At 43.8% G+C, this 25396-nt stretch overlaps 1 protein-coding gene across 1 annotated transcript; it reads left to right on the top strand.

Moving 5' to 3' along the window:
* adgrl1a (adhesion G protein-coupled receptor L1a) lies at positions 1-25396 on the top strand. The gene is made up of 19 exons (XM_034711449.1): positions 1-55; positions 4284-4491; positions 4713-4977; positions 6324-6651; positions 7992-8282; positions 9613-9716; positions 10691-10876; positions 11058-11096; positions 13925-14105; positions 14237-14359; positions 15206-15414; positions 15516-15689; positions 16292-16501; positions 17059-17279; positions 17588-17654; positions 17802-17893; positions 18061-18229; positions 18513-18669; positions 25173-25396. The coding sequence occupies exons 1-19, from the start codon at positions 1-3 to the stop codon at positions 25394-25396; spliced, it is 3303 nt and encodes a 1100-aa protein (XP_034567340.1).

The following is a 25396-nucleotide window of genomic DNA, read 5'->3' as shown; positions in this document are numbered from 1 at the left end:
ATGCCATACTCCACTCTGCCCCCTGCTGCCTGCATGCTGCACCTGCCAGTAACAGGTGTGGGATTCAATTAAAGCAGCATGCTCTCAGCAGTTCGACATGTGGGCAGGCTATGACTGTGGACTGGGCAGAGACCTGGCTAGCAGAGCCCTCAGATCCCTGTAGCTAAAGAAAAAAAACAACAACAAACAAACAAAAAAAGAGAACAATCAAGACAAAGACACCACTTTAGAAACAGCTGCCAGCCATTGGCAGGGGGTGTTTAGATCATCAAAGTCATACATTTACCATCACCATGATGCTGTCACATCAAACATTAAAACACCATGGACTGCAGATGACAACCACAATAAAAAGTCTAAATTTAGCCTGTAGCTGTCAGCGCTCACTTTTAATTGCGTTACCAGTCGATCACAAATTGCTGCTAGACACTAATGGGAGATATTTACTGTCATTTCCAGGAAAGTTGTGGCGCTTTTATCATTTTATACGCCAGCCTCATATTGACAAGTTAAAGCTGACCTGAGCCTGGGAGAGGGATTATGGAGATAAATAGTCAATTATTACAGCCTTATTTCCCTGTATATGTGGCCATAATTGGCATGCCAGAGTATGATAGCTACAGCCTGGGTTTAATCCCTGATAAGGTAAGTTTCATTAGCCATCTGGCTAGCTTGTAGGCTACAAAAGTGTTGTGTCTGCGTTACCTGATGGCTTCCCTTGGATGATAATGACTGCAAGATTTCCATCCACACCCAAACAGGAATTAATCTGTTAATCTAACTATCACACATAATCCTAGATGCCTCTTACTCCAGCTGACCTGCTCTAGCCAGACTAGGATAATGCCTAATCTCAAGACTTACCCCTAATGCTTAATGCCTAATGCCTAATACCTCATTCATACTGTGGTCATAATAGCCTCTTGTGCTATGGACTCCACTGTGAGGGTTTGGCTGCTCCGGCTTCGCACTGCTACAATCACTCTTCACAGTTAGAGGTAGAGAGGGGGAGGCAGAGGGAGGCAGAGGGAGGCAGAGAGAGGTGGTAAAAAGTAAGGCAGCTGGGAAGGCTGGGGAGCACAGGTCAGAGTTAATGAAGCCCCCCAGGCAGGGTTCGCAGGGTGTGAAGCATGGCCACTGTTTCTGTTTGGCCTGTGAGTGTGCAAATGTGTCAGTGTTTGTCTGTGTCCTCATTGCCGGTCCGGTGTGTGCAGCCTGGAGGCCGCTGATGAGCCCCTTTGACACCGGGCCCACCCAACTAACATTTCATTAGGATAAACTGAGGATCACTGGTGGGCAGCTGGCAGGGTTTACACGGGAGAGGAGGGAAGAGAGAAAAACGTGGAGGAGGTAGGCAGGGGATGACAGACTGTTGGTGTATGCTGCAATGTGGTGTTATTGTGATGATATGCCCAATAGAGCAGACTGCAACCCATTTAGGACAGGCCTGGAAGGTTAGAGGAAATAATGAACAGATTCACATGGTGTCTTGAAGGCGGGCAGAATGCAGTGAGAGTAAAGTATATGGCACCCAACAACAACAACAGCTATTTTGGAGCCATGATCAATTGTAGTGTAGGTTTTTCGCTCCTTTGCTGTTATATTAAAGTCAGCAATAACTGTGTCCATCATTCTTCTTCTTCCTAAGCTTTGGATACCAACCTAAACTTAAATAAATCAGCAGATTTAATCTGCAAGTAACCGTTTTTAAGGTGATCTTAAATCAAAAGAATGGGGCATGGTTAAAAAATTGAGCAGGTCTGTTAGTCGTATATATCTGAAAACGCAGCACTTGAACAGCTATGGTTAGTCACTGCTCTACTCTGTTCAGTAAAAGTTGCCTAGCCTGATGACCACGACTACTTTATTGAAGTCATCCAGTTGAATGCAAAGTATTTATGATTTGCCCTCATTAAATAATCCTGTTGTATGATTTTTTTGTATATAAGATTGGTGGTATTTATCGGATATGTGACCATGAATCAGATTGCCACATAGAGGCATTACAGATTTAGTTTGCCCTTTACTGTACCGTAATACCTATCAGAGTCTCTTTAATGTAGCAACAGATGAGATGAATGCTCGCGTGCATATTAATACTGACTCTTTTTGGTCATCCTTTATGCGGCTGTAATAAACAGGCTTGCATGTTTGTGTTTCTTTGTCCTTTATTCTACCTTGAGGCAGAGTGTTCCTGGCTTTGTTTATGGGTCACCTACATGCAAAGCCTCTGCATTGCTTTCTGCAAGCTGTTTATTTCTCTATTTACAGTGGCATTGTACTTTAGAGGCTGTGTCCTACTTTTAGTGGTTGTTTTTTCCACTCTATAGCTCTCTGCTCATAATACCTCTCATTTACTGCCTTTAATGGAAATATTTTGAAGTACAACTTTCATTTATTTGCAGCCCATTCATGCTGTGTCTGGATTGATAAAGACGTCATTTGATTGCAGTGTGAGGGAAAGCAGCCATAGATTTTAGTCAAGAGTGTGCATTGTTCAGCTGTCTGAAAGTGCCATTTTTACCATTGCTCTGAACATTTTTTAGCATATCCCTGTCACCCACGTTAATATTTGCAAAGCAAACACCTCAGGCTTTCGAGGGAGCATTTTGGTTCGACAATGGAGCATGACAGGCCCCCTCCCTGTGAAGCATCTGTATTCAGAGTGTTTGTTTATGCCTGAGCTTGATTAGATTCCTGTTTGGCTGCCAGTCTCAATCCCTGTTGGACCCCCTTAGACAGAGGAGGCTAATTCCTAAGTGGCCCAGCACCACAGATCACAAGCCACTTTAAACAACTGCATGACAGGCAGCGAAAAACAGAAATCTGGATTTCCAGAGGCCTGGAGTAACTCCCCCATCTCTCTATTATGATTCCCCTCGTGCTCCAGACTCCATGCAATATTCAGGACAGTTTGAGCCTGGGCTGATCCATCACTCTAACAGTCACTGAGTGACAGCGTATGGATGTGTGTTGGAGTGTGCATGCATGTCGTGTACCATCATTGTGTGTACTGGGATGTGAGTGTGTGGCTGTCTGTTCACCCGTGTGTGCTGTATGTCATCTGTGTCCAAGTGTCCCTGCAGCGTCCAATTAGTTCAGAGATGCGTTCAGTCATGAGGTGACCAGCAGGTGTCTGGTTGTGTCCTAACCCAGAGCCAGAGAGCCACACAAATAAGCTGGCAGAGGAGACGTGGGGACTCCTCTGCTGTTTTATTCTGTAGTGCCTCCAACTCCCTCTTTCTTCCTCCTACTCTCTCTCTCTCTTTCTTTCTTTCTGTCGCTGTTGCCCCTGTGATGTTGGAGTCGCGAGGATGCCAGCAGCTTTCCTCATAGATCACCTGACATGCCCAGTGGTCCCATGGCTCTCTCTCTGTCAAGCGGGGACACACTACAATAGCCAGACAATTCACACCAGTCCCCAGTGGTTGACCTTCACCTGCCTGATGCAGGCATCTTGTGTGTGTGTGTGTGTGTGTGTGTGTGTGTGTGTGTGTGTGTGTGTGTGTGTGTGTGTGTGTGTGTGTGTGTGTGTTTAGTGAATGGGTTTCCCATGTATTTTTGTGTGGGTGCATCAGTGTTTGTTTGAAATAGGGACTGCTGTTTGTTTCTGTATTTGTGTGTATGTGGAGCTGAGTTGCAGTCACAGAGGAAGAGGAGGCCTGGCCAACCTCGCATCTTTACCCCAAGATGCTTTTTTTTTTCCCTTTAAGGCATTACTCTTGACTGAGAGCCAAATTGAAGTCCTAATAAAACAAACTCCACAATTACTGTTTTACCACCCAGTAGCAGAGCAGAGAAGCAGAGGTCTTTGAAATGGGAAAATGCACAATCAAATAAAAAGTAGGCCAAGATAAATTAGATTAGAGACTACATCGAAGCCGCTGCCGCAGCCAGAAATCTCCCATTTATCATATCCAGACACTTTCCGACCACAATGCTGATGTTCTACAAATGAGCTTTTATATGTTCCTTCATTTAAAATCTGATATTGTACCTCACCTCACTCCCCCCTCTCCATCTCTTTCCATCCACCTCTCAGTCTTTGTCTCCTTTTCAAATCTCAGCGTACTTTTATCAAATCTCATCTCTCTTTCGTCCACTCCATGTCTCTCTCCTCTTCTGTATTCCATGGTCTTTGGCCTTTTCCACGTCTCCTCTCCCCCTCCCCTTCCACCTCCACCTTATCGTTCACTTTTACAATGCGTTGTTTTAATTTTCTATCCCTCCTTTCTTTCTCTTCTCCTCCTCTTTTCTGCTCCAACACACCTCCTCCACACCAGTCTTCGTGTGTCCGGGGACCCTACTGCGGGTGCAGGCGGCTAGCTCACTGCAGGAGGCGGAGCACCAGGCGGGGGCGTGGTGCAAGGACCCGCTGCAGTCTGGGGACCGCTTGTACGTCATGCCCTGGACCCCCTATCGCACCGACATGCTGTATGAGTATGCCTCCTGGGAAGACTTCAAACAGAACCGAGCCACCACTACCTACAAGTGAGGGTGCCTCCCACTGTCCTGGATGATCAAATAGCATCTGCTTCTGTATTGATTAATTGGCTTTTGATGTGGATATGGATGATGATAGCAGAATGGTCCCACTGTGGTGTCAGCATGCTCCCAGCGAGGCCATCTTGTGAGACTGTGTCATGCAGAGTAGATAAATTGGCTTGTTCTCCTGGATTTCTACAGCAGCTTATGTGATTCTCTATCAACAGGTTGCCCAACAGAGTTGACGGCACAGGGTTTGTGGTATACGACGGTGCAGTGTTTTACAACAAAGAGCGCACACGAAACATAGTCAAGTATGACCTACGGACACGAATCAAGAGCGGTGAGGCCATTATCACAAATGCCAACTACCATGACACCTCACCCTACCGCTGGGGAGGGAAATCAGACATCGACCTGGCAGTGGATGAGAACGGCCTCTGGGTGATCTACGCCACAGAGTCCAACAACGGGCGACTGGTGGTCAGCCAGGTGGGAGAGCAGCGCAGCACAGAATGGGATGAGATGTGGATTATAGATGCAGAAGTGGATTATATCCAAATCTCATCTGACTAGTCAAGCTAAAGGTTGTGTGTCACACATGAATGAATTACTATTGAGATTACACAACGCACTGACAAATGAGATAGAGGGATGTTGTTGTTCAATGAAAAGAGGTCACATTAAAATTACCTTAGAAGGTTAGGCCCAATTTCAAATCCCATCACATCCAAAAACTAATCTTCATCACTGAGGTAAATATTTGATTTATTTTAAGTGCACCACAGCCAGTTTCTTCCCGGGTTCTAACATTGTATCAGCAATGCCTTGCAATCACAAAAATTTGGCATTGTTCGGTATTATTAGTTTGGATCCATTTAATGCATATACAGCTTGAAACAAATAATCCACATCTTTGTCATCTGTAATCCAAAGTCACATTGTTGTACCCTGCTTGTGTGACAAATTCAAAACATGATCCATCACTGTGAACTTTGGAGCATTCATATTTTAATACCAGTTGTTTCTTTGTTTCTTAACAAACAAAACTGTAATCAAGGCAGCAAGTTTCCACACAAACAGAGCTTGAATTAATGTGTTGTTCAGAAAGACGGCTCCCATTTATAATCACTATCTTTGACCTTAACAGGAAATTGTTTTTCAAACTGTAGAAGTTAAACAATCCATCTGAAATATCAAACCCTGCATGAGCTATGAGAGTGTAGAATAATGGAGCAACAAAGTAATAAACAAGAAAGTGATCACTTTCATCATCAAGAAATTGTTTGGTTTCTGGGGAGTTTTATTGTTTTTCCCATTTACCCAGAGAGCAACAAATAACAGAGGTCTCTGTTACGGCTCTGCATTGCAGTTTTAAGGTATATTAAGCAGAGGCAGCTTAACATTAAGACAAAGAAATAATCTTCTCTCCAAAGCTGAGGGTTTAATTACTTTTTAAATGTTTTTACAAGTGATTATAAAATCTTTGCATTACTGCTAAGATGTACAGCTTGGGCTGCAGTGTAAACACAACGCATAGGGGAAATGCCCAATCAAATCTTTTTTACTTTAAGCGTCTCAAAAGATATTCAATATTTAGTCTTTTTAACCAGGATTGTGGGATCTTTTTGTAACTTTTTTTAATTGTCTTGGTCAGCTGCTCATTTAACAACATTAACATTTAACATACCTTCAAACCTCGGACTGATATTCAGAAATCAAATCGGTTTAAACTGACTCTTTTCAATGTGAGGACATCTGACTTTTAAAACCTTTTTTTTTCTTTTTGTTGATACAAAAAGCAGGATCATGATCATCATTCCTTTTTCCACCCATAGGTGAACCCCTATACTCTGCGCTTTGAAGGCACCTGGGAGACCAGCTTTGATAAGAGGATGGCATCCAACGCCTTCATGGCGTGCGGTGTGCTCTACGCCGTGCGGTCCGTCTACCAGGACGATGACAGCGAAGCTGGTGGTGACCTGGTGTTGTACGCCTACAACACCAACCATGGCCGTGAGGAGCCTGTCAGCATCCCTTTCCCCAACCCGTACCAGTATATTTCTTCTGTGGACTACAACCCTCGAGACAACCAGCTGTACGTGTGGAACAACTACAATGTGCTGCGCTACAACCTGGAGTTCGGACCACCAGACCCCACCACAGGTGAGAGTGACCTCAGAGAACTGTGTGTGCAAAGGAGCAAAGAAGCTTGTTGCATACGCTCCTTTTTTATTAAGAACTCTATTTATAAGTGAGAGGCATTGTGCATTTGTGCTGCTCATGAAACGTAAGCACGGTTCCAACAAATGCTGTAGAGATGTAAAGTTTGAAGTTTTCATAATTACAAGCCAGCTGATCTTTAAGCTACTGCAACAACAAGACAAGATGGTGACAGCATGCTCAGGTAAAATTAATATTGGACATTATTATACTTGGTCATAATGTGCCTATTTAAAAAGCTGCAAAACCCTATTGGTATTTGATATAAAGTTCAAAGAAACGTTACCTTTACCTAGCCTTAATGTTGTATTGCAGAAAAATTCTTTGGCAAAACAAAAATCCAGATTTTGACTTAATTTCTCATAACTATTCTAGATTAATAAAACATAAGATTATGGTGTGTGTGTATGTGTGTGTGTGTGTGTGTGTGTGTGTGTGTGTGTGTGTGTGTCTGTCTGTCTGTCTGTCTGTCTGTCTGAACACCCATGCATAAGTGTGTTTGAGTGTTTCTTATCTGACATTGTAATGCCTCAGAAGATATCAAATCAGTCTCCAGCCATAGTTACAATAAAAACAGCTTCCCAGGATTGACTGCCGTAGCCCTTCCTATCAACTCCTTTGTGTCATGAATATTGAAAAAGTCATTCTGAATTGATAAGGGAAAGGATGAAATTAGAGTGCTTTACTACAGCTTGGCCTTCAGTATGAGAGGAAGGTTTGTGAATGTGTTGTGTATCTGAGCTGCACAAAGGCCTGCATAAAGCTGGGATTAGGCCCTCAGAGAGTAGAGGAGAGACACACGGGCGGCAGCACTGGCAGAGTTGTGCACTGACTCTGCGTTTGATCATTCAGGATTTTGTAGTTGTGATGTGCTGTTTTTATCTTCCTATTAGTTTCGGTTGTTAGTGATGGTGACTTCTCTGATACATTTGATCAATTATTTACTTCTCCCTGACTTGTGATGATACCTTCCCCGCATCTCCTCCCTTGTGTCTCCTTTTTTCTCTAGAGAGCAGCCTTTGAGAGGCTCAAAAAAGTATTTGTCACCCCAATTATTGTCAGGCTAACTTTTGAACTCAGCTTCTGAGAGACATCTTGTATTCACATGCATGTGTCCTCTTGATCTCTATTTTTGGGGGGGCTTTTTGTTGTCAGGTTTCGCTGCTCTAACAAATCCTTTACACCCTTTCATAACTCTTTAAATGTCTATCACTCACTCAGGTAACATTCATATCCTCTAACTCTGCTTTTTATCTCCCTCTTTTACTCTGGCGTTACCTCAGGTCCTTTGACCACCACCCAAGTGACCACTCTTCCAGCCAGGCCCTTCACCTCCAGTGCCAGCCCCACCACTGCCCGTCCTCTGGCCCCTACATCCCGCCCAATCGGCTCCATCAACAAGCATCCTGATCTTCGACCAATAACAGCCACTGTGCCTGTCACCCGCCGGCCACCCCGCCCACCTCTTGGCCCCGAGCCGCAAGTCTGTGAGGCCAAACAGATCCGTGGGGTCCAGTGGCCCACCACCCAAAGAGGAGAGACAGTCGACCGCCCGTGTCCCAAAGGATCTCTGGGTAAGGATGTGCATTTTCTAAACCTGTGCATTGTGTCCTCTCCTTGAAAGAAACAACATATCAGCCTCATATTTTTCCCTCCATGCATGAGGGCACATCATATCTCCATGCATGTGACCAAGTGATCACTATATCTGTCTCTTACACTTGTATTTTTTTACTGTAATGTCTTCACTGTCCCTGCGTCGGTCCCACCAGCAGACACAGTCCCGCAGGACGCACAGATGAAAGCCTGTCCTCCACGAATGAAAGGCTCATCTCCCACAGTAACAGAGCTGATTGGGAGTGGTGAATAAAAAAATGAAAGGCTTGACAACACAGGCTTCACCTTCCTTCATGCTAGCTTCTGTACCGCTAAATAGCAGCCAGCCATCAAAAAGCTCTCTTTGGTCGACGTAAAAAGACTTTCTGTACATTCTCCCCGCAAAAACTGCAATAACATTAAATTAGCAGCTGGCTTAATTGCCGCATCTTGGCAGAGCTCTCAAACCCAATCTACGGTCGATGGAGGAGACTATAGAGAAAAACTGGAGAGAGGAGAAAAAGAATTAGCTGGAGAGAGAGAAAAAGGGGGCTATGAAATGCAACACCACATCTGCTCTGATCCCTCTACAACTGTGAAGCGCTGCTGCATTGTCTCTGTCAGCTCTGCTCTTCCGTTTCGGCTTCTATCTCCCGCTCTCTCTCTTTGGTTTGTCTTCTCCTCTTTTCCCTGCCTTGTCTTTGTGACTTGACGTCGGTTATTTGTGTTAGCAGCAGCAGAGATAGACCCTCCTCTGGTTTTATCCCTGCGTGGTGTCCCTTCTCTGAACCCTCGTCACTAAACAGAAAAACCGAGCTGGAGACGAGGGTTGGTTTAAGGTGCTTCCCTCCAGGTGTTTTTATTTGACAGTGAGGGATCATACCTGCTGTCCTCGGTGTGTGTCTGTGTGCAAGGAGTGAATGTTATGTGGTATGTCTGCACATGTTCCTCTTAAACCATTCCTTTTAGAGCATGAAAGCCTGTTTCCCCCCTGCCATCTTCTTCCACCACTTTCTCACTGCCCTACACTCCATTATTCAACCTTTTCCACTTCTGACCCATTTTCTCACGGACTTTTTACTCTACCTCCTCCCACCGTCTTCCCTCTCATCTTCAAACACTTTGAGTATTGAATTTTTAAAATTCATTTCATTTCATTTTTCTCGGCTGAAGAAAATAATAACTCTATCGCACTTTTTGGTGCTCATCCCTCTCCTCCACACTTTACCCTTTAATTGCAGACACCTAACGCTTATTATCTCTCCATTACTTCTCCCTCCTCCATTTCTTCCCCCTCTGCTCGTCCAGGCATCGCTTCGTTCCAGTGCTTGGAGGATCAGGTCATGTGGAACCCGCGGGGTCCTGACCTCAGTAACTGCACCTCCCCATGGGTCAACCAGGTGGCCCAGAAGGTGAGACCTGGAGTTGAACCCCCCCAGCAATGAGTCCATCCCCTTTCTCTGCCCCCACTGCCCCGACCCTCCTCCCCGTCCACCTCCACACACACATTAACATATCTCCAAGGCTGGCCTGATTAAAATACAGGCTCATTTCAACTGGCCCTTTATTACAAGGCATCTGCTCTTGATACTTAATTAACTTTCTTTTTTCACTGATATACTTTAATTACAGTGAGGTTAAATTATTTTTTAAAGTTAGGCTTTGGGCCTCACAGCTTGCAAAGTGCTGTGCTGCTTCAATTTCTTCATCATAGCCTCATAATATGTATTAGACCTGTGCAGTAGCTAAACATCAGAGTCTCTCGATGATGCACAATGACTTTAACTAAGCCCACTGCTACTGACAGCATACCTAACTGTTAATGCATTAATCTGATTAATCCCTTTTTTCCATTTATTATGACTTTGAAAACCCCTCTTATAAATGAAGTCAAAATTAACCGGCTAACTCAGCTATATTTCTGCAGGGAGTAAACCCACGCTATTTAGCCATGCATACCTTCCACCGGCTTACTCAAAGGTTTTTTTAAGTGTGTGCTTGTCCCTGGAAGGGAAAGTAGCATCACGTTCAAAAGCAACATCATTGGATGAATCCATTATGCCTTCTCCTTTGGCAAAAATCAATTGCAATTGTAAAGCGGTTGCTTAGGGTGTGATTTGCATGTGAAACAGCACTGGGAAAAACAAGAGCCTCGTGATGTACAGGATCGAGGATGTTAACAAAGATGCAAGAGGGACAATTTGTGACTCTAAATGTAGAGCATGCAAACCAAGTCATTGGTCAGTATTGGCAAGAGCTCACACCGCTTGTAAGCACTGAACAAATTGAGGTCTGACACCACCTTGAATATAATGAAACTTATGATGCAGACCTGTTTTTATCATCCCTCTCCTATCTCTGTATCTGAACGTGTTTCCTCCTACAGATAAAGAGTGGGGAGAATGCTGCCAACATAGCGGGGGAGCTGGTGAACCACACGCGAGGTCGTATCCAAGCCGGAGATGTCAGCTCGTCCGTACGACTCATTGAGCAACTGCTGGACATACTGGACGCCCAGCTTCAGGCCCTGAGGCCGGGGAACAAGGAGTCAGCTGCACGGAACTACAACAAGGTAGAATAACGTGTAGTTGCTAACACACTCCCATGCTTGTTTTTAATTTAAGTGTAAGAAAAAGGACACTGAGGTTAATGTGGATTTACACCCCTAGTGCACATGCAAGGACGGGGGGCTTTTTAATTACAATTTTCCTTGTTTATGTCTTTAATTTCTTGCTTTGTTTTCTTCCTTCCAGCTCCAGAAGCGTGAGCGGACCTGCCGAGCCTACATACAGGTAGCTTTTCTTTTCATCTACCTGCTTTACATGCCCGTGGAGTAGGGCTACTCTGTGACTTAGAATAACTGAGGAAAGATAAATCCTCGGGTAGACTGGGTTTGTGGATGAGATTCCTCTGGCTCAGTGCTCTGTATTGTGATTTATGCTGCCTTTAGAATCATCACTTACAGAATTTGTGGTTTGTGCTGAAGAGCAGTGTGAGCGAGTTTTGGTATTACTTCTTGCAGACAGCATGTACGGTATTTAAAGTTGGTGTAGTATTTCCCAAAGCACTGAGAGCTGGTCTGCAGTTTTTTCTGTTGCTCATGTTGAATACATCTTTGAAATGTTTGTTCATCTAATGCAGAATTCATCTGTCTTTGACATAATCGTACCTCTGTTGGACTGGGGTAGAGCCTTACTGTATAATATCAGCCTTGGCCTCATTGGGTTGCAAAATAAGGTACAATATCTGTGGATCTGAGAGAATGTAATTTGACGATAGTATGAAAGGAAATGGTTTGTGTTACTACACACTCTTGTGCTTTTTCAATATTTGTGCAATATCTGTGCTTCTGAGAAAGCTGTAATGTAATATCATGAAAAAGCCTTGTGTATGCTGCTCTGTAATGATGAAATGCGGCACTCTGCTGCTTTGTGTCTTGACCTGTCTGCAGCATGCTGTAATATCACACCACATCTGATCTCTTTTGGTGCAAGATGAACATTAGGGTTGCTGTGTAGTATGTAACCCATCATTATTTTTGTGTCACTCGCTGCAAGGTATCTCAGCGTCTTCACAGTGTTCGGGGGATAAACCAGAGATGTCCTCTGTCTTTTTCTTCTGAGGCGGATGGATGCATTGTGATACAAAATTCATTTTGTTAACAGCGATGCTCTTTATTTCACGCAGCAGTCAATCCTTCATTTTGAGAGGCCTGAGCAAGAGAATTACATGATTCATCAAGCAGGCTACTCCAATAAATTGGATAGCTGATACAACCATCAAAATTGCCATTAAATGAATTGGAAGTGTGAAATAGAATGGTAATATGTCTGGCATAGCACAGTTATAAATGAAGTGCAGGGGAGTGTTGAGTTTTCAGGAAATTATTGCAGAACAGAACAGACTTTGTACTTTGAAGTGATTAAGAAATATGTTGACACTTTACAAAAGTAGAGTAATTACCAAGGGATGGCTAACAAAGAAATCAAGACTCAACTGAGAATAACTGAATAGCTAATTAATAGCTAATGGCACTTCCTGAAAACTGTGAACAGACTGCTAACACTGTGTTCATGAACCAGTGTCTAATGATTAGCTACTAGCTATATGTGAATTGCTGCCCCCCCCCCCCCCCCCCCCCCCGCAGAATTTCATTGAGCTTCTGGAAAAAATGCACAAAACTAATAACTAATCCTGTCTGTCCTGTGCGGTGGACTCCTATGTGCAGTAAACTATCATTAGAAGAGAATGCATCTGTATTTCATAATGACTTTAGTATTAATAACTTTTCTGTTTCCTGTAGTTCTTTATACTAAGCATCATCCTATTGACCCTTTATATTTTAAGTAGATATGAAGGATTTGGATTTTCCTGAGCCCATAACAATAACTGATAATAACATTCTCCTCATCGCTCACACTGATAACATCATGATACATACTTTTTTACATTTAAGTATTTAAAAATGTGTAGCTTATGCACAACTGAACGTAAGAATGGCTGAGATTAGTGAGCAAATATGCACGTGCTGTATATTAATAATGTGTATTTACCAACTTAAACTGGAATCAGTATTGGTAACAAAAAAAGACAAAATACAACAGTTATCACTCCTCAATAAACTTTATATGTGTTATAACGGGAACTGAAGCTCTCCTGTGCATGCAGTTGTCTCCTTCATCACTTCCTCCACCCACTGGGCCACCAAACTAAGCACACTCGCTCAACTAACGTCAGAAGTTGCGATATATCTGCAAGGTAGCAGTGACTCTGGACACTGTTCCAAATACGGCATTAACTGGCGAAATCCTTGGTCTTTTACCTCAGAAAAAAGGTTGCTCTTCAAGAACGATAAATTATCTGATTCTGTCATTAAGATCTTCAGCTGTTGGGTTATCTCTGCTAAACTTTCTGCAGTGTTCGACATCGCCATTTTTGTTTCTAAAGCTAGCTCTTGCTACTGTACTGCTGCTTCATATTACTGCAATACATCTTCATTGCGATGACAACTTTTTCGGGTTACTGAAAAGTTAATTGTGTCAAAATTTGGGAACTTTTTCTGAAATAATTGTGGCACACATTTTGCATATTGCAATCATGTTGGTCTCCTCTGAAACAGTGGAAAAAATCCACATCCTTGACATCATTTTTACTTTCTTGTCAGCTAGCTATGGCTGTGCTTGCTATTCTTCTCTGCATGCAATGGCAGGTCGCGTACCACCGCCTCCTGCATTGGAATGTGAAGGCTTGTTATCAAGTAAATTAAAGCAACTTTACGAGGTTGAATTTGTCTTATAGAATTATATTGTTAGAATAACAAATTATAGCAAATATTCCCACTATCAGCCTAAAGTTTATGGGTTTATTAAATATGGTGCACCCCTAACTTAGAGCAGATATTAAGTTTCATGAATAAAAAAAGTACTGTTGAAAACCTGACTTAGATCATTGGATTTGCACGCATTAATTTAGATATATCCACATTTAAATGCGTTTGAGTACATGCCTTTCATTTAACAGTTAGCATCGGATTTGTCCATCCCTTAATACTTTTGCATCCTGTTGTAGAGTGTTTTAGTAATACAGGGATAATGAATGCTGAGCCTTCTGCATGTTCCAGGCTGTGGTGCAGACGGTGGACAACTTGCTGCGGCCCGAGGCCCTGGAGTCATGGCAGGACATGAACACCACAGAGCAGGCCCACACTGCCACCATGCTTCTGGACGTCCTGGAAAAAGGAGCTTTCCTGCTTGCCAATAACATGTATGGGAATCGCTTTTCAGACCGAGCTCCCAGCATTGGTAAGGGAACAGAAGTGATATGAGAGTAGGATGTAGTTGAGACTTAATTTCTTCTTGTGTGTGCTTCTTTTAAATACAAAGCTGCAAAAAGTCAATTTTGTCTTCTTTTCTTGCTGTCTTTCCACCGCCAGATCTCGAGGTGCATGTTCTGAACACAGAGATGGACCTGCAGGATTTGTCTTTCCCACAGAACTACGCCAGTGACAGCACCATCCAGCTATCAGCTTCCACTATCAAACAGTACAGCCGAAACGGTCAGCATCCCACCCCACCCCATCCCTGCCCAAAGAACTGAAAAATTACACTCTCCTGTGCAGCCCCTCTCTTATGTTTCCATTTGCATTTCCAAGCGAGCTTAAAACAATCTGCATGCAGTTGACTAAGTTATTGGTTCATAATAATAGGCTAATCAGATTAACAAAAGTGCTGAGACAATTTCTTTTCTTGATGGTTTCTTAACAGCAGTCTTAATAGAATAGCTGGGGAGGCGTGTAGATTACAATCGGCCCCAGTCTGACAGAGCAATCTCAGCACTCCCTCTCTTCTCTCATCCCCATCCCATTCCCTCGCTCCGTCTCTCCGCCATCTTATCCCCCTCTCTCATCTCTCTTGTTTTAACCCCCCCACATCTCATCCCCTCCTCCCTCCATGGCCCCCTCATCCCGTCCCCTTTTCTGTTTTCTGTCTCCGCTCGGCTCTGCAGTGGGAACGAGATTAGAATGATTGAAACAAACGCACATGAAATATTCATATGGAATAATAAGAGATCTGTGAATGCTTGAGGGATGAATGTTCCATTGCCCTCCACATTAAATCTCGCTCTCTTCCACCAGTCAAAATGAAACGGTCCTTACCATCATTCTAACCTTCACTAACTCTCTCTCTCTGTCTCCCTCTCGCTCGCCCTGTCACTCCCTACTCTCTATCTCTGTCACTCTCGCTGCCATTACCATATTATACCCCCATTTCTGTATTTGGTCTTCTTTTTTTTTCTCCTTTATCGTCTGTATCCGCCTTTAATATGAAATCTGCCAATTTTTCCACTTCTTTTTCATTCTTTTTCCCTTCCTCCTTCTATGTTTTTCTCCCTCAATATGCAGGACAAGTCAAGGTGGTGTTCATTCTGTATAAAAACTTGGGTTCCTTCCTGTCAACTGAGAATGCCACAGTGAAGATGGAGATGGAGGGACTGAGCCACGAAAAGAAGCGCTTGGCTGTTAACTCACATGTAATTGCTGCCTCCATTAACAAAGAGTCCAGCAGAGTGTTTCTCACAGAACCAGTGGTTTTCACACTCAAACGCCTACAGGTGCCCTGTTTTAATCCTTAAAGTGCTTCATTTACATTCTGATACGAGCTCTCCAATTGACTTCCTCCATCATCTCTCTCTTTGTTTCGTCTTTTTTGCAGATGGAAAATTATTACACTCCCAATTGCTCCTTCTGGAACTACTCCGAGCGCTCCATGACAGGCCAGTGGTCATCTCAGGGCTGCAGGCTGCTGGACACCAACAACACACACACCACCTGCTCCTGCAGCCACCTCACCAATTTCGCCGTGCTCATGGCGCACCACGAGCCAGATGTGAGTAAACAAGGGCGTGGCTCAGACACGGTTAAAATTGAATCACGATAATTTATGCGGACGTTCAGTCGTGCGAGCATTAGCGTTTGCTCACTCACGGTCACACACCCTCACACACACACATGCAGACTAATGTATCCTCTCAAGGCTGACAGGCTCTTTGTTTTGAATTCTCTCTTTTCCCTTATTCACTCCCACATTCAGGGAGACACATGCTTACAAATTCATGTCCTGCTACTTCTAGCTGACATTCACATGAATTTGAATGTCATGTGTTTTTTTTAGGACGTCTTGTCTCTTGTCTCTACACTTTAGCTCCTTGCATATATTTACAAATATTAAATAAAGCAATTTTACTCTTTCTCTCCCCTCCCCCTGGTTTGTCGATCTCTCTCCCTATTGTTTCCACCTTCTAACGTTCTCCCATCTATCTCTCAACCCCTCATCTCTCATTCTGTGTCGTGTCCCATATTTTTTCCCCTCAATTTGATGGATTCTGCTATCCCTCTGCTGTCTCTGTTTCCCCACATTCCTCTACACACTCTTACCTCCCCCCCTCCTCTACACACACTTTTGTTCAAACCACTCTCCTTTCTCCTCAGTACCAGGGCCGTATGCACGAACTGATCCTCTTCGTGATCACCTGGGTGGGGATCGTCATCTCCCTTGTGTGTCTGGCCATCTGCATCTCCACTTTCTGCTTCCTGCGGGGTCTGCAGACCGATCGTAACACCATCCACAAGAACCTCTGTATCAACCTCTTCATCGCTGAGCTTCTATTCCTTATTGGCATCGACAAGACAGAATACCACGTAAGTTTATAGCTGTATGTCGACTGATGATGACTGCCGAAGATGTTCTCACTCATTAATATTTTTTTCTCCTTCTTCTGTGGAGAGAAAATGTTTAACACCGTTTTTATTACCCTTTTTAAAAAAGCACTGTTGCACATCCCTTCCTTTAAATCCCACAGCTGTGCCTCTAACAAAGTGAGTCATAAAGTTTTGTTAGTTTTGTACTTTGCAGTTTTAAAATGTCACTGAAAGGTACAACACAACATCATTGAGAGTGGTTTCACTGAATGGTGACTCTAAAACTAAAATTCGAGGCAGATTCAGTCTGTAACTCTTAAAAAGGTTTACTGCATCAAGTACAGACTTAACTCTCAATAGCATGCACAGAGACAATCACCCAGGGGGCAGCTGTTCATTTTTCCTCACTGAATGTCCTGATTGTGACTCCTCTCTTTCCTCTTCTACTTTTCCCTCGGTGTTATACCCTGATCTTAACTGTTACTCCCCCTTTTTCTTAATATTTTCATTCCTCCTCTTCCTCTCCTCTCCTCTCCTTCTCTTGCTGCTCTCCTCAGATTGCCTGTCCCATCTTTGCTGGCCTTCTGCATTTCTTCTTCTTGGCTGCCTTCTCCTGGATGTGTCTGGAGGGTGTGCAACTCTATCTCATGCTGGTGGAGGTCTTTGAGAGCGAGTACTCCCGTAAAAAGTACTACTATCTGTGCGGCTACTGCTTCCCCGCACTGGTGGTGGGCATCTCTGCGGCCATAGACTACAGGAGCTATGGGACCAAGAAAGCGTACGTGTGAAGACAGGCCTTTTGCACCTGCAGATTGAGAAGTAGGATTATGCTATTCCCCCAGCTGGAAATGTAATATGCACTGCTGTGCGACCGGCTCTTGCCCCTCCCCGCGGACTGGCTTTTCTGAACACACTTAGCCAAAGCCTGATGATTAGCCCTCATAAGATAATCCGCTGAGACAGGGAAACAGTGTGTGCATGCATGGATACAGTGTGCGTGCATGTGTGCCCGTGCTGAGTGTGCGTGTGTGTTTGTTCGTGAGCTTAGTTGCGTGTAACACTCTCTTCTCCTCTGTGCCACTCCAGATGCTGGCTGCGAGTGGATAACTACTTCATCTGGAGCTTCATTGGACCCGTTTCATTTGTTATTATGGTATTAGCTTTACTGTCAGACAATATTATTCTCCTCTGTATTAAGCACAATGCAAACCTACAGTATTCACTGAGCTAGCTTTCTGAGCTTGTTAACAGTCAAATGTCAGACGCATTAAATGATTTTTTTTGCATCTTCTCCCCTTAGCTCAACCTCATTTTCCTCATGATCACTTTACACAAGATGATCCGCAACTCTTCAGCACTAAAGCCTGACTCCAGTCGTCTGGATAACATTAAGTGAGTTCAAATAAATCAATAGAAGCCTTGACTGAAGTGTGTGTTTGTTTTTCTCAAGAAACCCAAGGTTTTGATGAATAAATCACACCGACAGATGAAACTAACGGGTTGAAAGGGTTCATGTGCCCTTCAAATCAAGTTATTATTTCTCTTATGCATATCCTCAGGTCGTGGGCACTGGGGGCCATCGCCCTGCTGTTCCTGCTGGGGCTGACGTGGGCTTTTGGCCTTCTGTTTATCAATGAGAACACAGTAATCATGGCCTACCTCTTCACCACCTTCAACGCCTTCCAGGGCATGTTCATCTTCATCTTCCACTGTGCCCTGCAGAAGAAGGTAAGACACAAGTCAACTCTTTAAAACATACTGTCATCTTGGGGTCTAAAGTTGAATGATTAATAAATGGATGGACGGACGGACGGAAGGATGGATGGATGTGTGAGTCTTGTTTGAATCCAGCAGACATGTTCTAAGTGATTGCAGTAAGTACATTTTGCTGTTGCTGTGCCTTAAAAGCCTCTCTTGCTCCACATTGGATCCGTGCTATTGAAACTGTTTTTGTTTATGAGCGCTTTGAAACCCACTGCGTCGATGGTGTTAATTTTTTTTTTTTTTACAGGTCCATAAGGAGTACAGTAAGTGTCTGCGTCACTCCTACTGCTGCAGCCGCACCTCCACCACAAGCTCCCACGGCTCCCTGAAGAAACTCGGGACTGCGTGCCAACAACCGCTACTACAGCGGCAGCCAAGCTCGCCATGCAGCAGCCCACAGACAGGTGGGGGCAGGACAGACCCACACATTTAAACAATCGCACACACACAAAGTAGCATCCGCACAATGTAGGCACAGTAGTTCATCCGTACACACTAATAAGACCACTTCAGCTTTTAACATTGTTTTCTCTTTGAACAAAAAAAAAGGAAATTTGTCCTTGTGGGAAATGATTGCAATTATTTTAAGTGGAAATTATTTTGTGTCAGGGAAACAAAATGATTTCCATTTTCTTGGGTCAAATGAGTCTTGACACTGTCTGACTTTTTTAGAACAGTGTCAGAGAGGGTGTCAAAGCAGCATAAATTGCCTAGGAAACAAGTGAAATTCGCTAACTTTTCTTGTCATTTTTTTTTGCTTAAAAGGTCTGTTATGTAAGACTCTCAAGTACAATATGAGTGTATCTGTGGGGGTTTGATTGCTGATCAATACCACTGACTCACTGATTACTTAGAGAGGCTCTCAAATGTACTTGCTTACTTACTTTACTTACTTTACTTACTTTACTTACTTTCCGCCACCTTCTTTTTTTTTATTTCAACAAAGACGAAAAGATATGCAGCATGCACAACACTGGTGTTATATTACATTTTGTCATCAGTGACAGAATGAAAGTAAGCTACATTGTGTCATGTTCATTGGACATTTCCTTTGCAAATCTGGTCTAATCAGGGAGCAGTTCGTCTCTTTGAGAAGATTTTACTTTATGTTTCCATCACGTTCTCGCAGCGCTGTGCTCACCAGAGGAGATGACTCATTAATAAAGATATTCTTTGAAGTCCACATGCTATTATAGTCACAGGCACCATACTAGACATGCGGAAATACTTAGCATGATGGCATATGCCGCAATTGGCAATGAAGATACAGTACACACACAATGACAGCTAGTCCTCACAATCAACAACAAGCTCTCCCACACAGTCTAATGAGACACTTCCAAATAACAATTGTATCAGCTCTACAATCGTGTCTTACACATCTCCAGTTTATTAGCCCCTCTTGATTACATGACATAGTTGTGCGCCTCTTCACCTAACGCCTCAGTCTCTTTGTCTGCCATGTTTGTCTATTGTTCTTAGCAGATTAGAGCGAGCCCCACAGTTTTGATTACAGCAGCCCCACTGAGTAACAAAGTCTACCCGCCGCGTATCTATATTTAACTTGTTGTCTGTTTGCTGCCACTCACTGCGCTGTGCTCCTTCTTCCAGAGTCGGATCCGCAGGATGTGGAACGACACGGTTCGGAAGCAGACGGAATCTTCTTTCATGGCGGGAGATATCAATAGTACCCCGACACTCAACCGTGGTGAGGCCTCCCTCCATCAGTGCTTCTCCTTCTCATCCGTTGAGTTATTCATGGTTTTAATGCACACAACACCAAGATCCTCCTGCCCACAACTGAACAGAAACATAAAGCAAGGGTGGGATTAGTGGACAGAGGCCAGAGCAATCACTGCTATTTGTGGACATATGACAGGACCCAATATTATGAAATATGTGTTCTCATCCGTCCTGTACAAAGGTTACTCATGATTCAGATTGCCTCTCAGTTGGTGGGTCTAGGCGGCTAATAGCAGTTAGCAGCAATACATGGAGATTAAATTGAATAACATATGGTTGGAGGTCGGCTGGTGGGTGGAGGGTTTCAATGGCAGCCTATGGTCAGTGAAGCAACTCAGCAGCAGAAATATATTGAGCTCAAGTGCTCTGTCATTAGTATATGTGTGTGGGCGAGTCGTTGTTGGTGATTTCATATTCCTTTGATTTGATTAAACTGAAGAATATTTATATAGAAAGGTAAAATTACCAGCTGTACTTAAAGAAAGTTAATGTAGCCACTTGACCACATCTTAGATACATTAATTAAGAAGGTGGAAGACAGGAAGTCTCTATACTTCTTTTCTTTGGATAGATTAACGAGTCATTGAAAAAGAGTCCATCTGTTTTTTGCCATATTGTTCTGTTTTTTTATTTCTATTATGTTATAAATAGGCAAAAAATGTGCTCAAGGATTAAGACAAATATTCAGGGAAATAATATACTGTGTTGTGGCCAATCATTTTCTCTGGTAATGCTCCTCTTACTGTTGCACTCACGTGTTGCATTACCAAACCAGCATTTTTTGAAGTTGTTGTTTTTCCTACATAAAAATGTATTGGTTTGATTCCTGCTTTATATGTATTTTTCTACTCAGGTGTATTTTTCCTCATATTGGACATGTTGTTATGGCTCGTAATTTTTCGTGGGCATGCATGTGCAGTTATACTTTCATTATAACACAATACAGTAATAGCAGTGTTAGAAAATCCCATTGGTTGGCTAATTTCTAGTTTGAAATGCTCTTGCGCTTTTACAGCTGCACTTGATCAATCACATCCAAACACATTTATATTTTCTCACTAAATACAGTGACGCAGTCAGGCCCCTTTGAACTCCATACAGCTGCTGAATAGCATATTAGCAATTATTAAAAATCTGCACGATGTGTGTGAAGTCACTGATTGGCTCAGCCTCAGCAACTGGTGGCGTCACTGCCGCAGCCATCAGTGACATGGATGTTATCAAGGTTGGCTCAGGTTCCCGATATGGATTCGGGGGGGGGGGGGGGGTGACACAGAGGCAGTTGCTAAATCAGCCGTCACTCTCTATGCTAATTTCATCCATTTTCTTTTTAATGAACTGATTAGCGTGTGAGCGAACAGGGGGTAATTATTCTAATTGAGGAGAGTGACAGGATCAAGGCAGGGGGTGAGGCAGAGGGGGGCTCGGGAGTTCGGATGAGGTGTGTGTGTGTGTGTGTGTGTGTGTGTGTGTGTGTGTGTGTGTGTGTGTGTGTGTGTGTGTGTGTGTGTGTGTGTGTGTGTGTGTATGTATGTGCATCTGTGTGAGTGCTGTTTTCTTTGGGTTTGGGCAGGTCGGTTTCTGGGGTTTTCTTCGTCCCGATAGAGCAATCACCAAGCCTGGAGGAGACACAATGTGGATCATTCCATGTTGTGCTGTCAAACACAAGCAACTGTGCTGTGAAGCCTTTATTTTCTGTGCTTCTGAGAAAAAGTTTTTTAGTTGGCAGAAAAGTGCAAGACGAAGGGGAGCGCAAGAGGGAGGCTGAAGAAAAGAGAGGCATAAAGAGAGGCGCTATCATGGAGGAGTAATTAAAGAGGCCAAATCTGGAGATGAGACGCAGCATTGTTATCACTCGCATCTCAGATCTCTTTGATTTCTCCACTTCCCTTCTTTATGAACCACTATCTCTTCCTGACAATAGTAATGTGTCCGGAAGACAAGGAGTGCACACAGCCACACATACACACACAGCCTCCCCTGATTCCCCTTGCCCTACTTTCTCTCCCCCACTTAAATCTAGTTCCCTTAATTTTCAGCAGGATATTCCTATGAGGTATACACAGACTGCTAATCCAAACTAATTTGGTGTTGTTTGTTAAAAATCTGGCATGGGAAAACTGAGAAAATGTGGTTGAGTTAAGACACAGCAGAATGAGCCAGAGAATAGAGGGAGAGGGGTTTGTTTGGCATGCCAGAAAGATGGACAGGGGAGGTGTAAAAGGAGGCAAATGACAAATAAATAGCTGTATGAGTGCATATTTTTTTTTTTTTCTAGAATCCCCTGCTCCCTTGCTGTGTGATGAACGGTAGTCGTGAGACCTGAAGGTTGCACTATGCTTTGGACTACTCTCCGTCATGCTGTCCTATTTTTAATTTCATGGCATTTCTGTTCGAGTTGCCTCAGGCTGGAGCCATACATGGGCATTATACAACATTCTCAGTGTGCCATTTCTTTGAATTATATTTGTCTTGTAGTGGCATTCACATTTCACTGGGAAATTACTGTGTTTCAATGGCTGCACCCCTAGACTACATAATGGCATGCATTACCGTTCTCCCCATCTGACTACATTGTCAGGAGCCAGAGGAAAAAAAAATGAATGGCAATGCTCCAAACAGAACCTTTCCCCTGCAATTGTATTTTTACTCAAAGGTTACAATCAGGAGGCATAAACATGAGGAGAACACTGTGAAATGCATTACTCCATAAAGCAACGACATAACCAAATAACCCCATCTGAATAAACAGTAAATATTTTTATGATTCCAGATGTTATTACTGAGTTAGGGAATATGAAATTCAAAATGTTATACCTATTGTGTTCAGTGTTTCTGCTCCTGCTTGCTTTGCATGCATCTAAATGGGAAGATAACAGCCTACTTATGATAACGTTCAGTTTTGAAATGTTGTGTCTTGCAGCAAACCATGGGCAACCACCTTTTGACAAACCCGGTGCTGCAGACCCGCACTGGTACCTCTCCATACAATACTCTGCTGGCTGAGAGTTTCACCCCCACCCTCACCCGGCGTCTTCAACTCTACCGGTTAGCTCCTCATTAACGCTCCACTCTGAGTGTTTTTGTATACACTGTGCACCTGGCTTGCTCTCCTCCTGTCCGTTACTCCGTCAGTGTTTTGATGTGGTATACACAAACACTCACTACAGTTTTTTTGCGCTTGCACTTTGTGTATGTGTGTGTGTCTTTGTGCGTGTGCCTGTTTGTGTGTTGTTTTGTTTGACTATGTAGCTGTCAGACGGATTCACTAGGCTGAGCAGAACAGAGCAACAGTGCCTACAGCCCAACCTGCCATCTGGTCAGATCTTGAATCTTCATGAGAACAGCTACGAATGATGAGAAGTTTAGCTACAGCTGTGACTGCCAGAAATGTTGAGGACAGTTTTCTCTTCCCAGGCAGAAAAAGTAGTTTGATGCTCAAACGGGATGAGATGGCTCTGTGAGTGTGTGTCTGTGAGATGCGATGTGCTCACCATTATTTTGTGTTACTTTCTTCTCAGAGTAAGTGTTTTAGAAAGCCTGATGGACAATTATTACATTGCTGCATCACCACACTGTTATGTGCCCATCTGAAGCTGCAGAATTAGACAATGTTCTGGTATTTGCTCCTCTACTGAGCCTTATTCACTTGAGAAATAAGATGTCTGTGGCTGAGTGTGCACCCGCAGAGTATCAGGCCAAGACTCTGATGACTGAAATTTAAGGCGGCGTTTCTGGTTAAATATTTTAAAGCCTCCTCGCACAATACGTCAAGCCTGATTGCCACAGGCTGCAGCAAGAAATTTTTAGAAGAGTAGTGGGAGAGGACAGTAGAGGAGATGCGAGAGGAGTGAGAGAGAGGAGAGAGACAGAGGACGAGAGAGGAGCGAGAGAGAGAGAGAGAGCACTTCATTAGAATGTCTAATTACCCACGGCACCAACGAAGAAGAAAGTTGATTAAAGTTACTCCATCATTAGATTTAAAAAATGAACAGGCTCCTCTCTTTTTGGGTGGCTGTGGATTTTGCTTTTCTGTGTGGTGGTAATTTGGGTTGAAAAAGCACAACATCCTTGGTGTGCTGAAGGGAAGTCGTAAAATAACATTACTGATACTGTACAAGGCTTTGAATGAATTATGTATGTATTCAGGTATCTCTGACAGAAGTAAATAAGAACCCCAGAGTATTTTCTGGGTTTGGATGTAAATATTAGAGGGATATGGTGTCAAAAAAACTGAAATTTCTCTACATAATAAGAGGTAATGTGGCTCTGTATGTGTGTGTGTGTGTATAGATAGAGCTGGAAGGTTGGATGTGAGCATCTAAGAAAAAGGGGCGAATGAACAAGATATTTTTTTCTGTTAATGGTTCCCCTTTGAAATGTCCTAAAAATTAATACATCATGTTATGTTGCATCGTTAAAGAACTTACTGACTTGTGCCTCTCTTTCATTCACTCCTCATGACTTTCTCTGGTATGCACAGGAACCTTCCGGGACCGAGTAAGTTTTAATTAGGTTAATTCAATAGAATTAATAACCCTCTTACACGAATTCTTCTGACACTTAAATGTTAATAATGCCAAACCCCTCTTTGTTCGTTTTTTACTGTGTTTGTGTTTGGGTCCAGAAAGCACGTTATCTAAGGCCCGCGACACCTGTGGGATGGAAACCCTGCCCTTGAATAGGTAAACTTCAACAACAGCTATTCATGCGCAGCGGTCCCAGGGGTGGAGGAGGGTGCAGCTGTGATTTCCTCGGGGCGGGGGCGGAGGAGGTCCACCCCCACTCTTCAATGGCACGCGGCTCGGAACCAATGGGAGGCGGAGAGGCATCAGACGAAACCTCTCTGACGCCGCTGCCTTTGAGAAAATGATCATCTCTGAGCTTGTGCACAACACACTGAGAGGTGGTGTCGGAGGAGGAAGTGTAGGTTGTGGAGGTGACGCTGGGGACAGAGTGTGTGGCAGCTTGGCCGGGGTACGCCCGCATGTTGTGGTCGGTCAGGGGACAATGGTGAGGCGGGCCAGATTCATCCATGAGTATAGACGAAGACGAGGACTTCTGAGAGAGGGGAGGCAGCGCACGCCGCAGGATGTGGAGCTGCTTATAAATCTCTAGAGGAGCCCCTGCTGTTACAACGCGCCCAATCCGTCCTCTACCAAAGTGACCCAGAGGAGTCTGAGAGCTACACAGCCGACCTCACTGAGAGCCTTGGCCACAGTGGGCACAGTGGCCAGAGTAACAGCGGGCAGGGAGGCAACAGAGCACCTGACTCACCTGCCCGTGACTCCCTGTACAACCAGCATCACTAACCTGCGAGACTCACCTTACCCAGACAGCAGTCCTGAGCCCCTGGAGGTGGTGCCCCGCTCAGGCTCAGCCCCCTGA

Source organism: Notolabrus celidotus, chromosome 20 (assembly GCF_009762535.1).
Source record: "Notolabrus celidotus isolate fNotCel1 chromosome 20, fNotCel1.pri, whole genome shotgun sequence".
NCBI classification, from domain to species: domain Eukaryota; kingdom Metazoa; phylum Chordata; class Actinopteri; order Labriformes; family Labridae; genus Notolabrus; species Notolabrus celidotus.
Note: the sequence above shows the minus strand (reverse complement) of the source record. Positions and strands in the feature narration are given on the sequence as shown.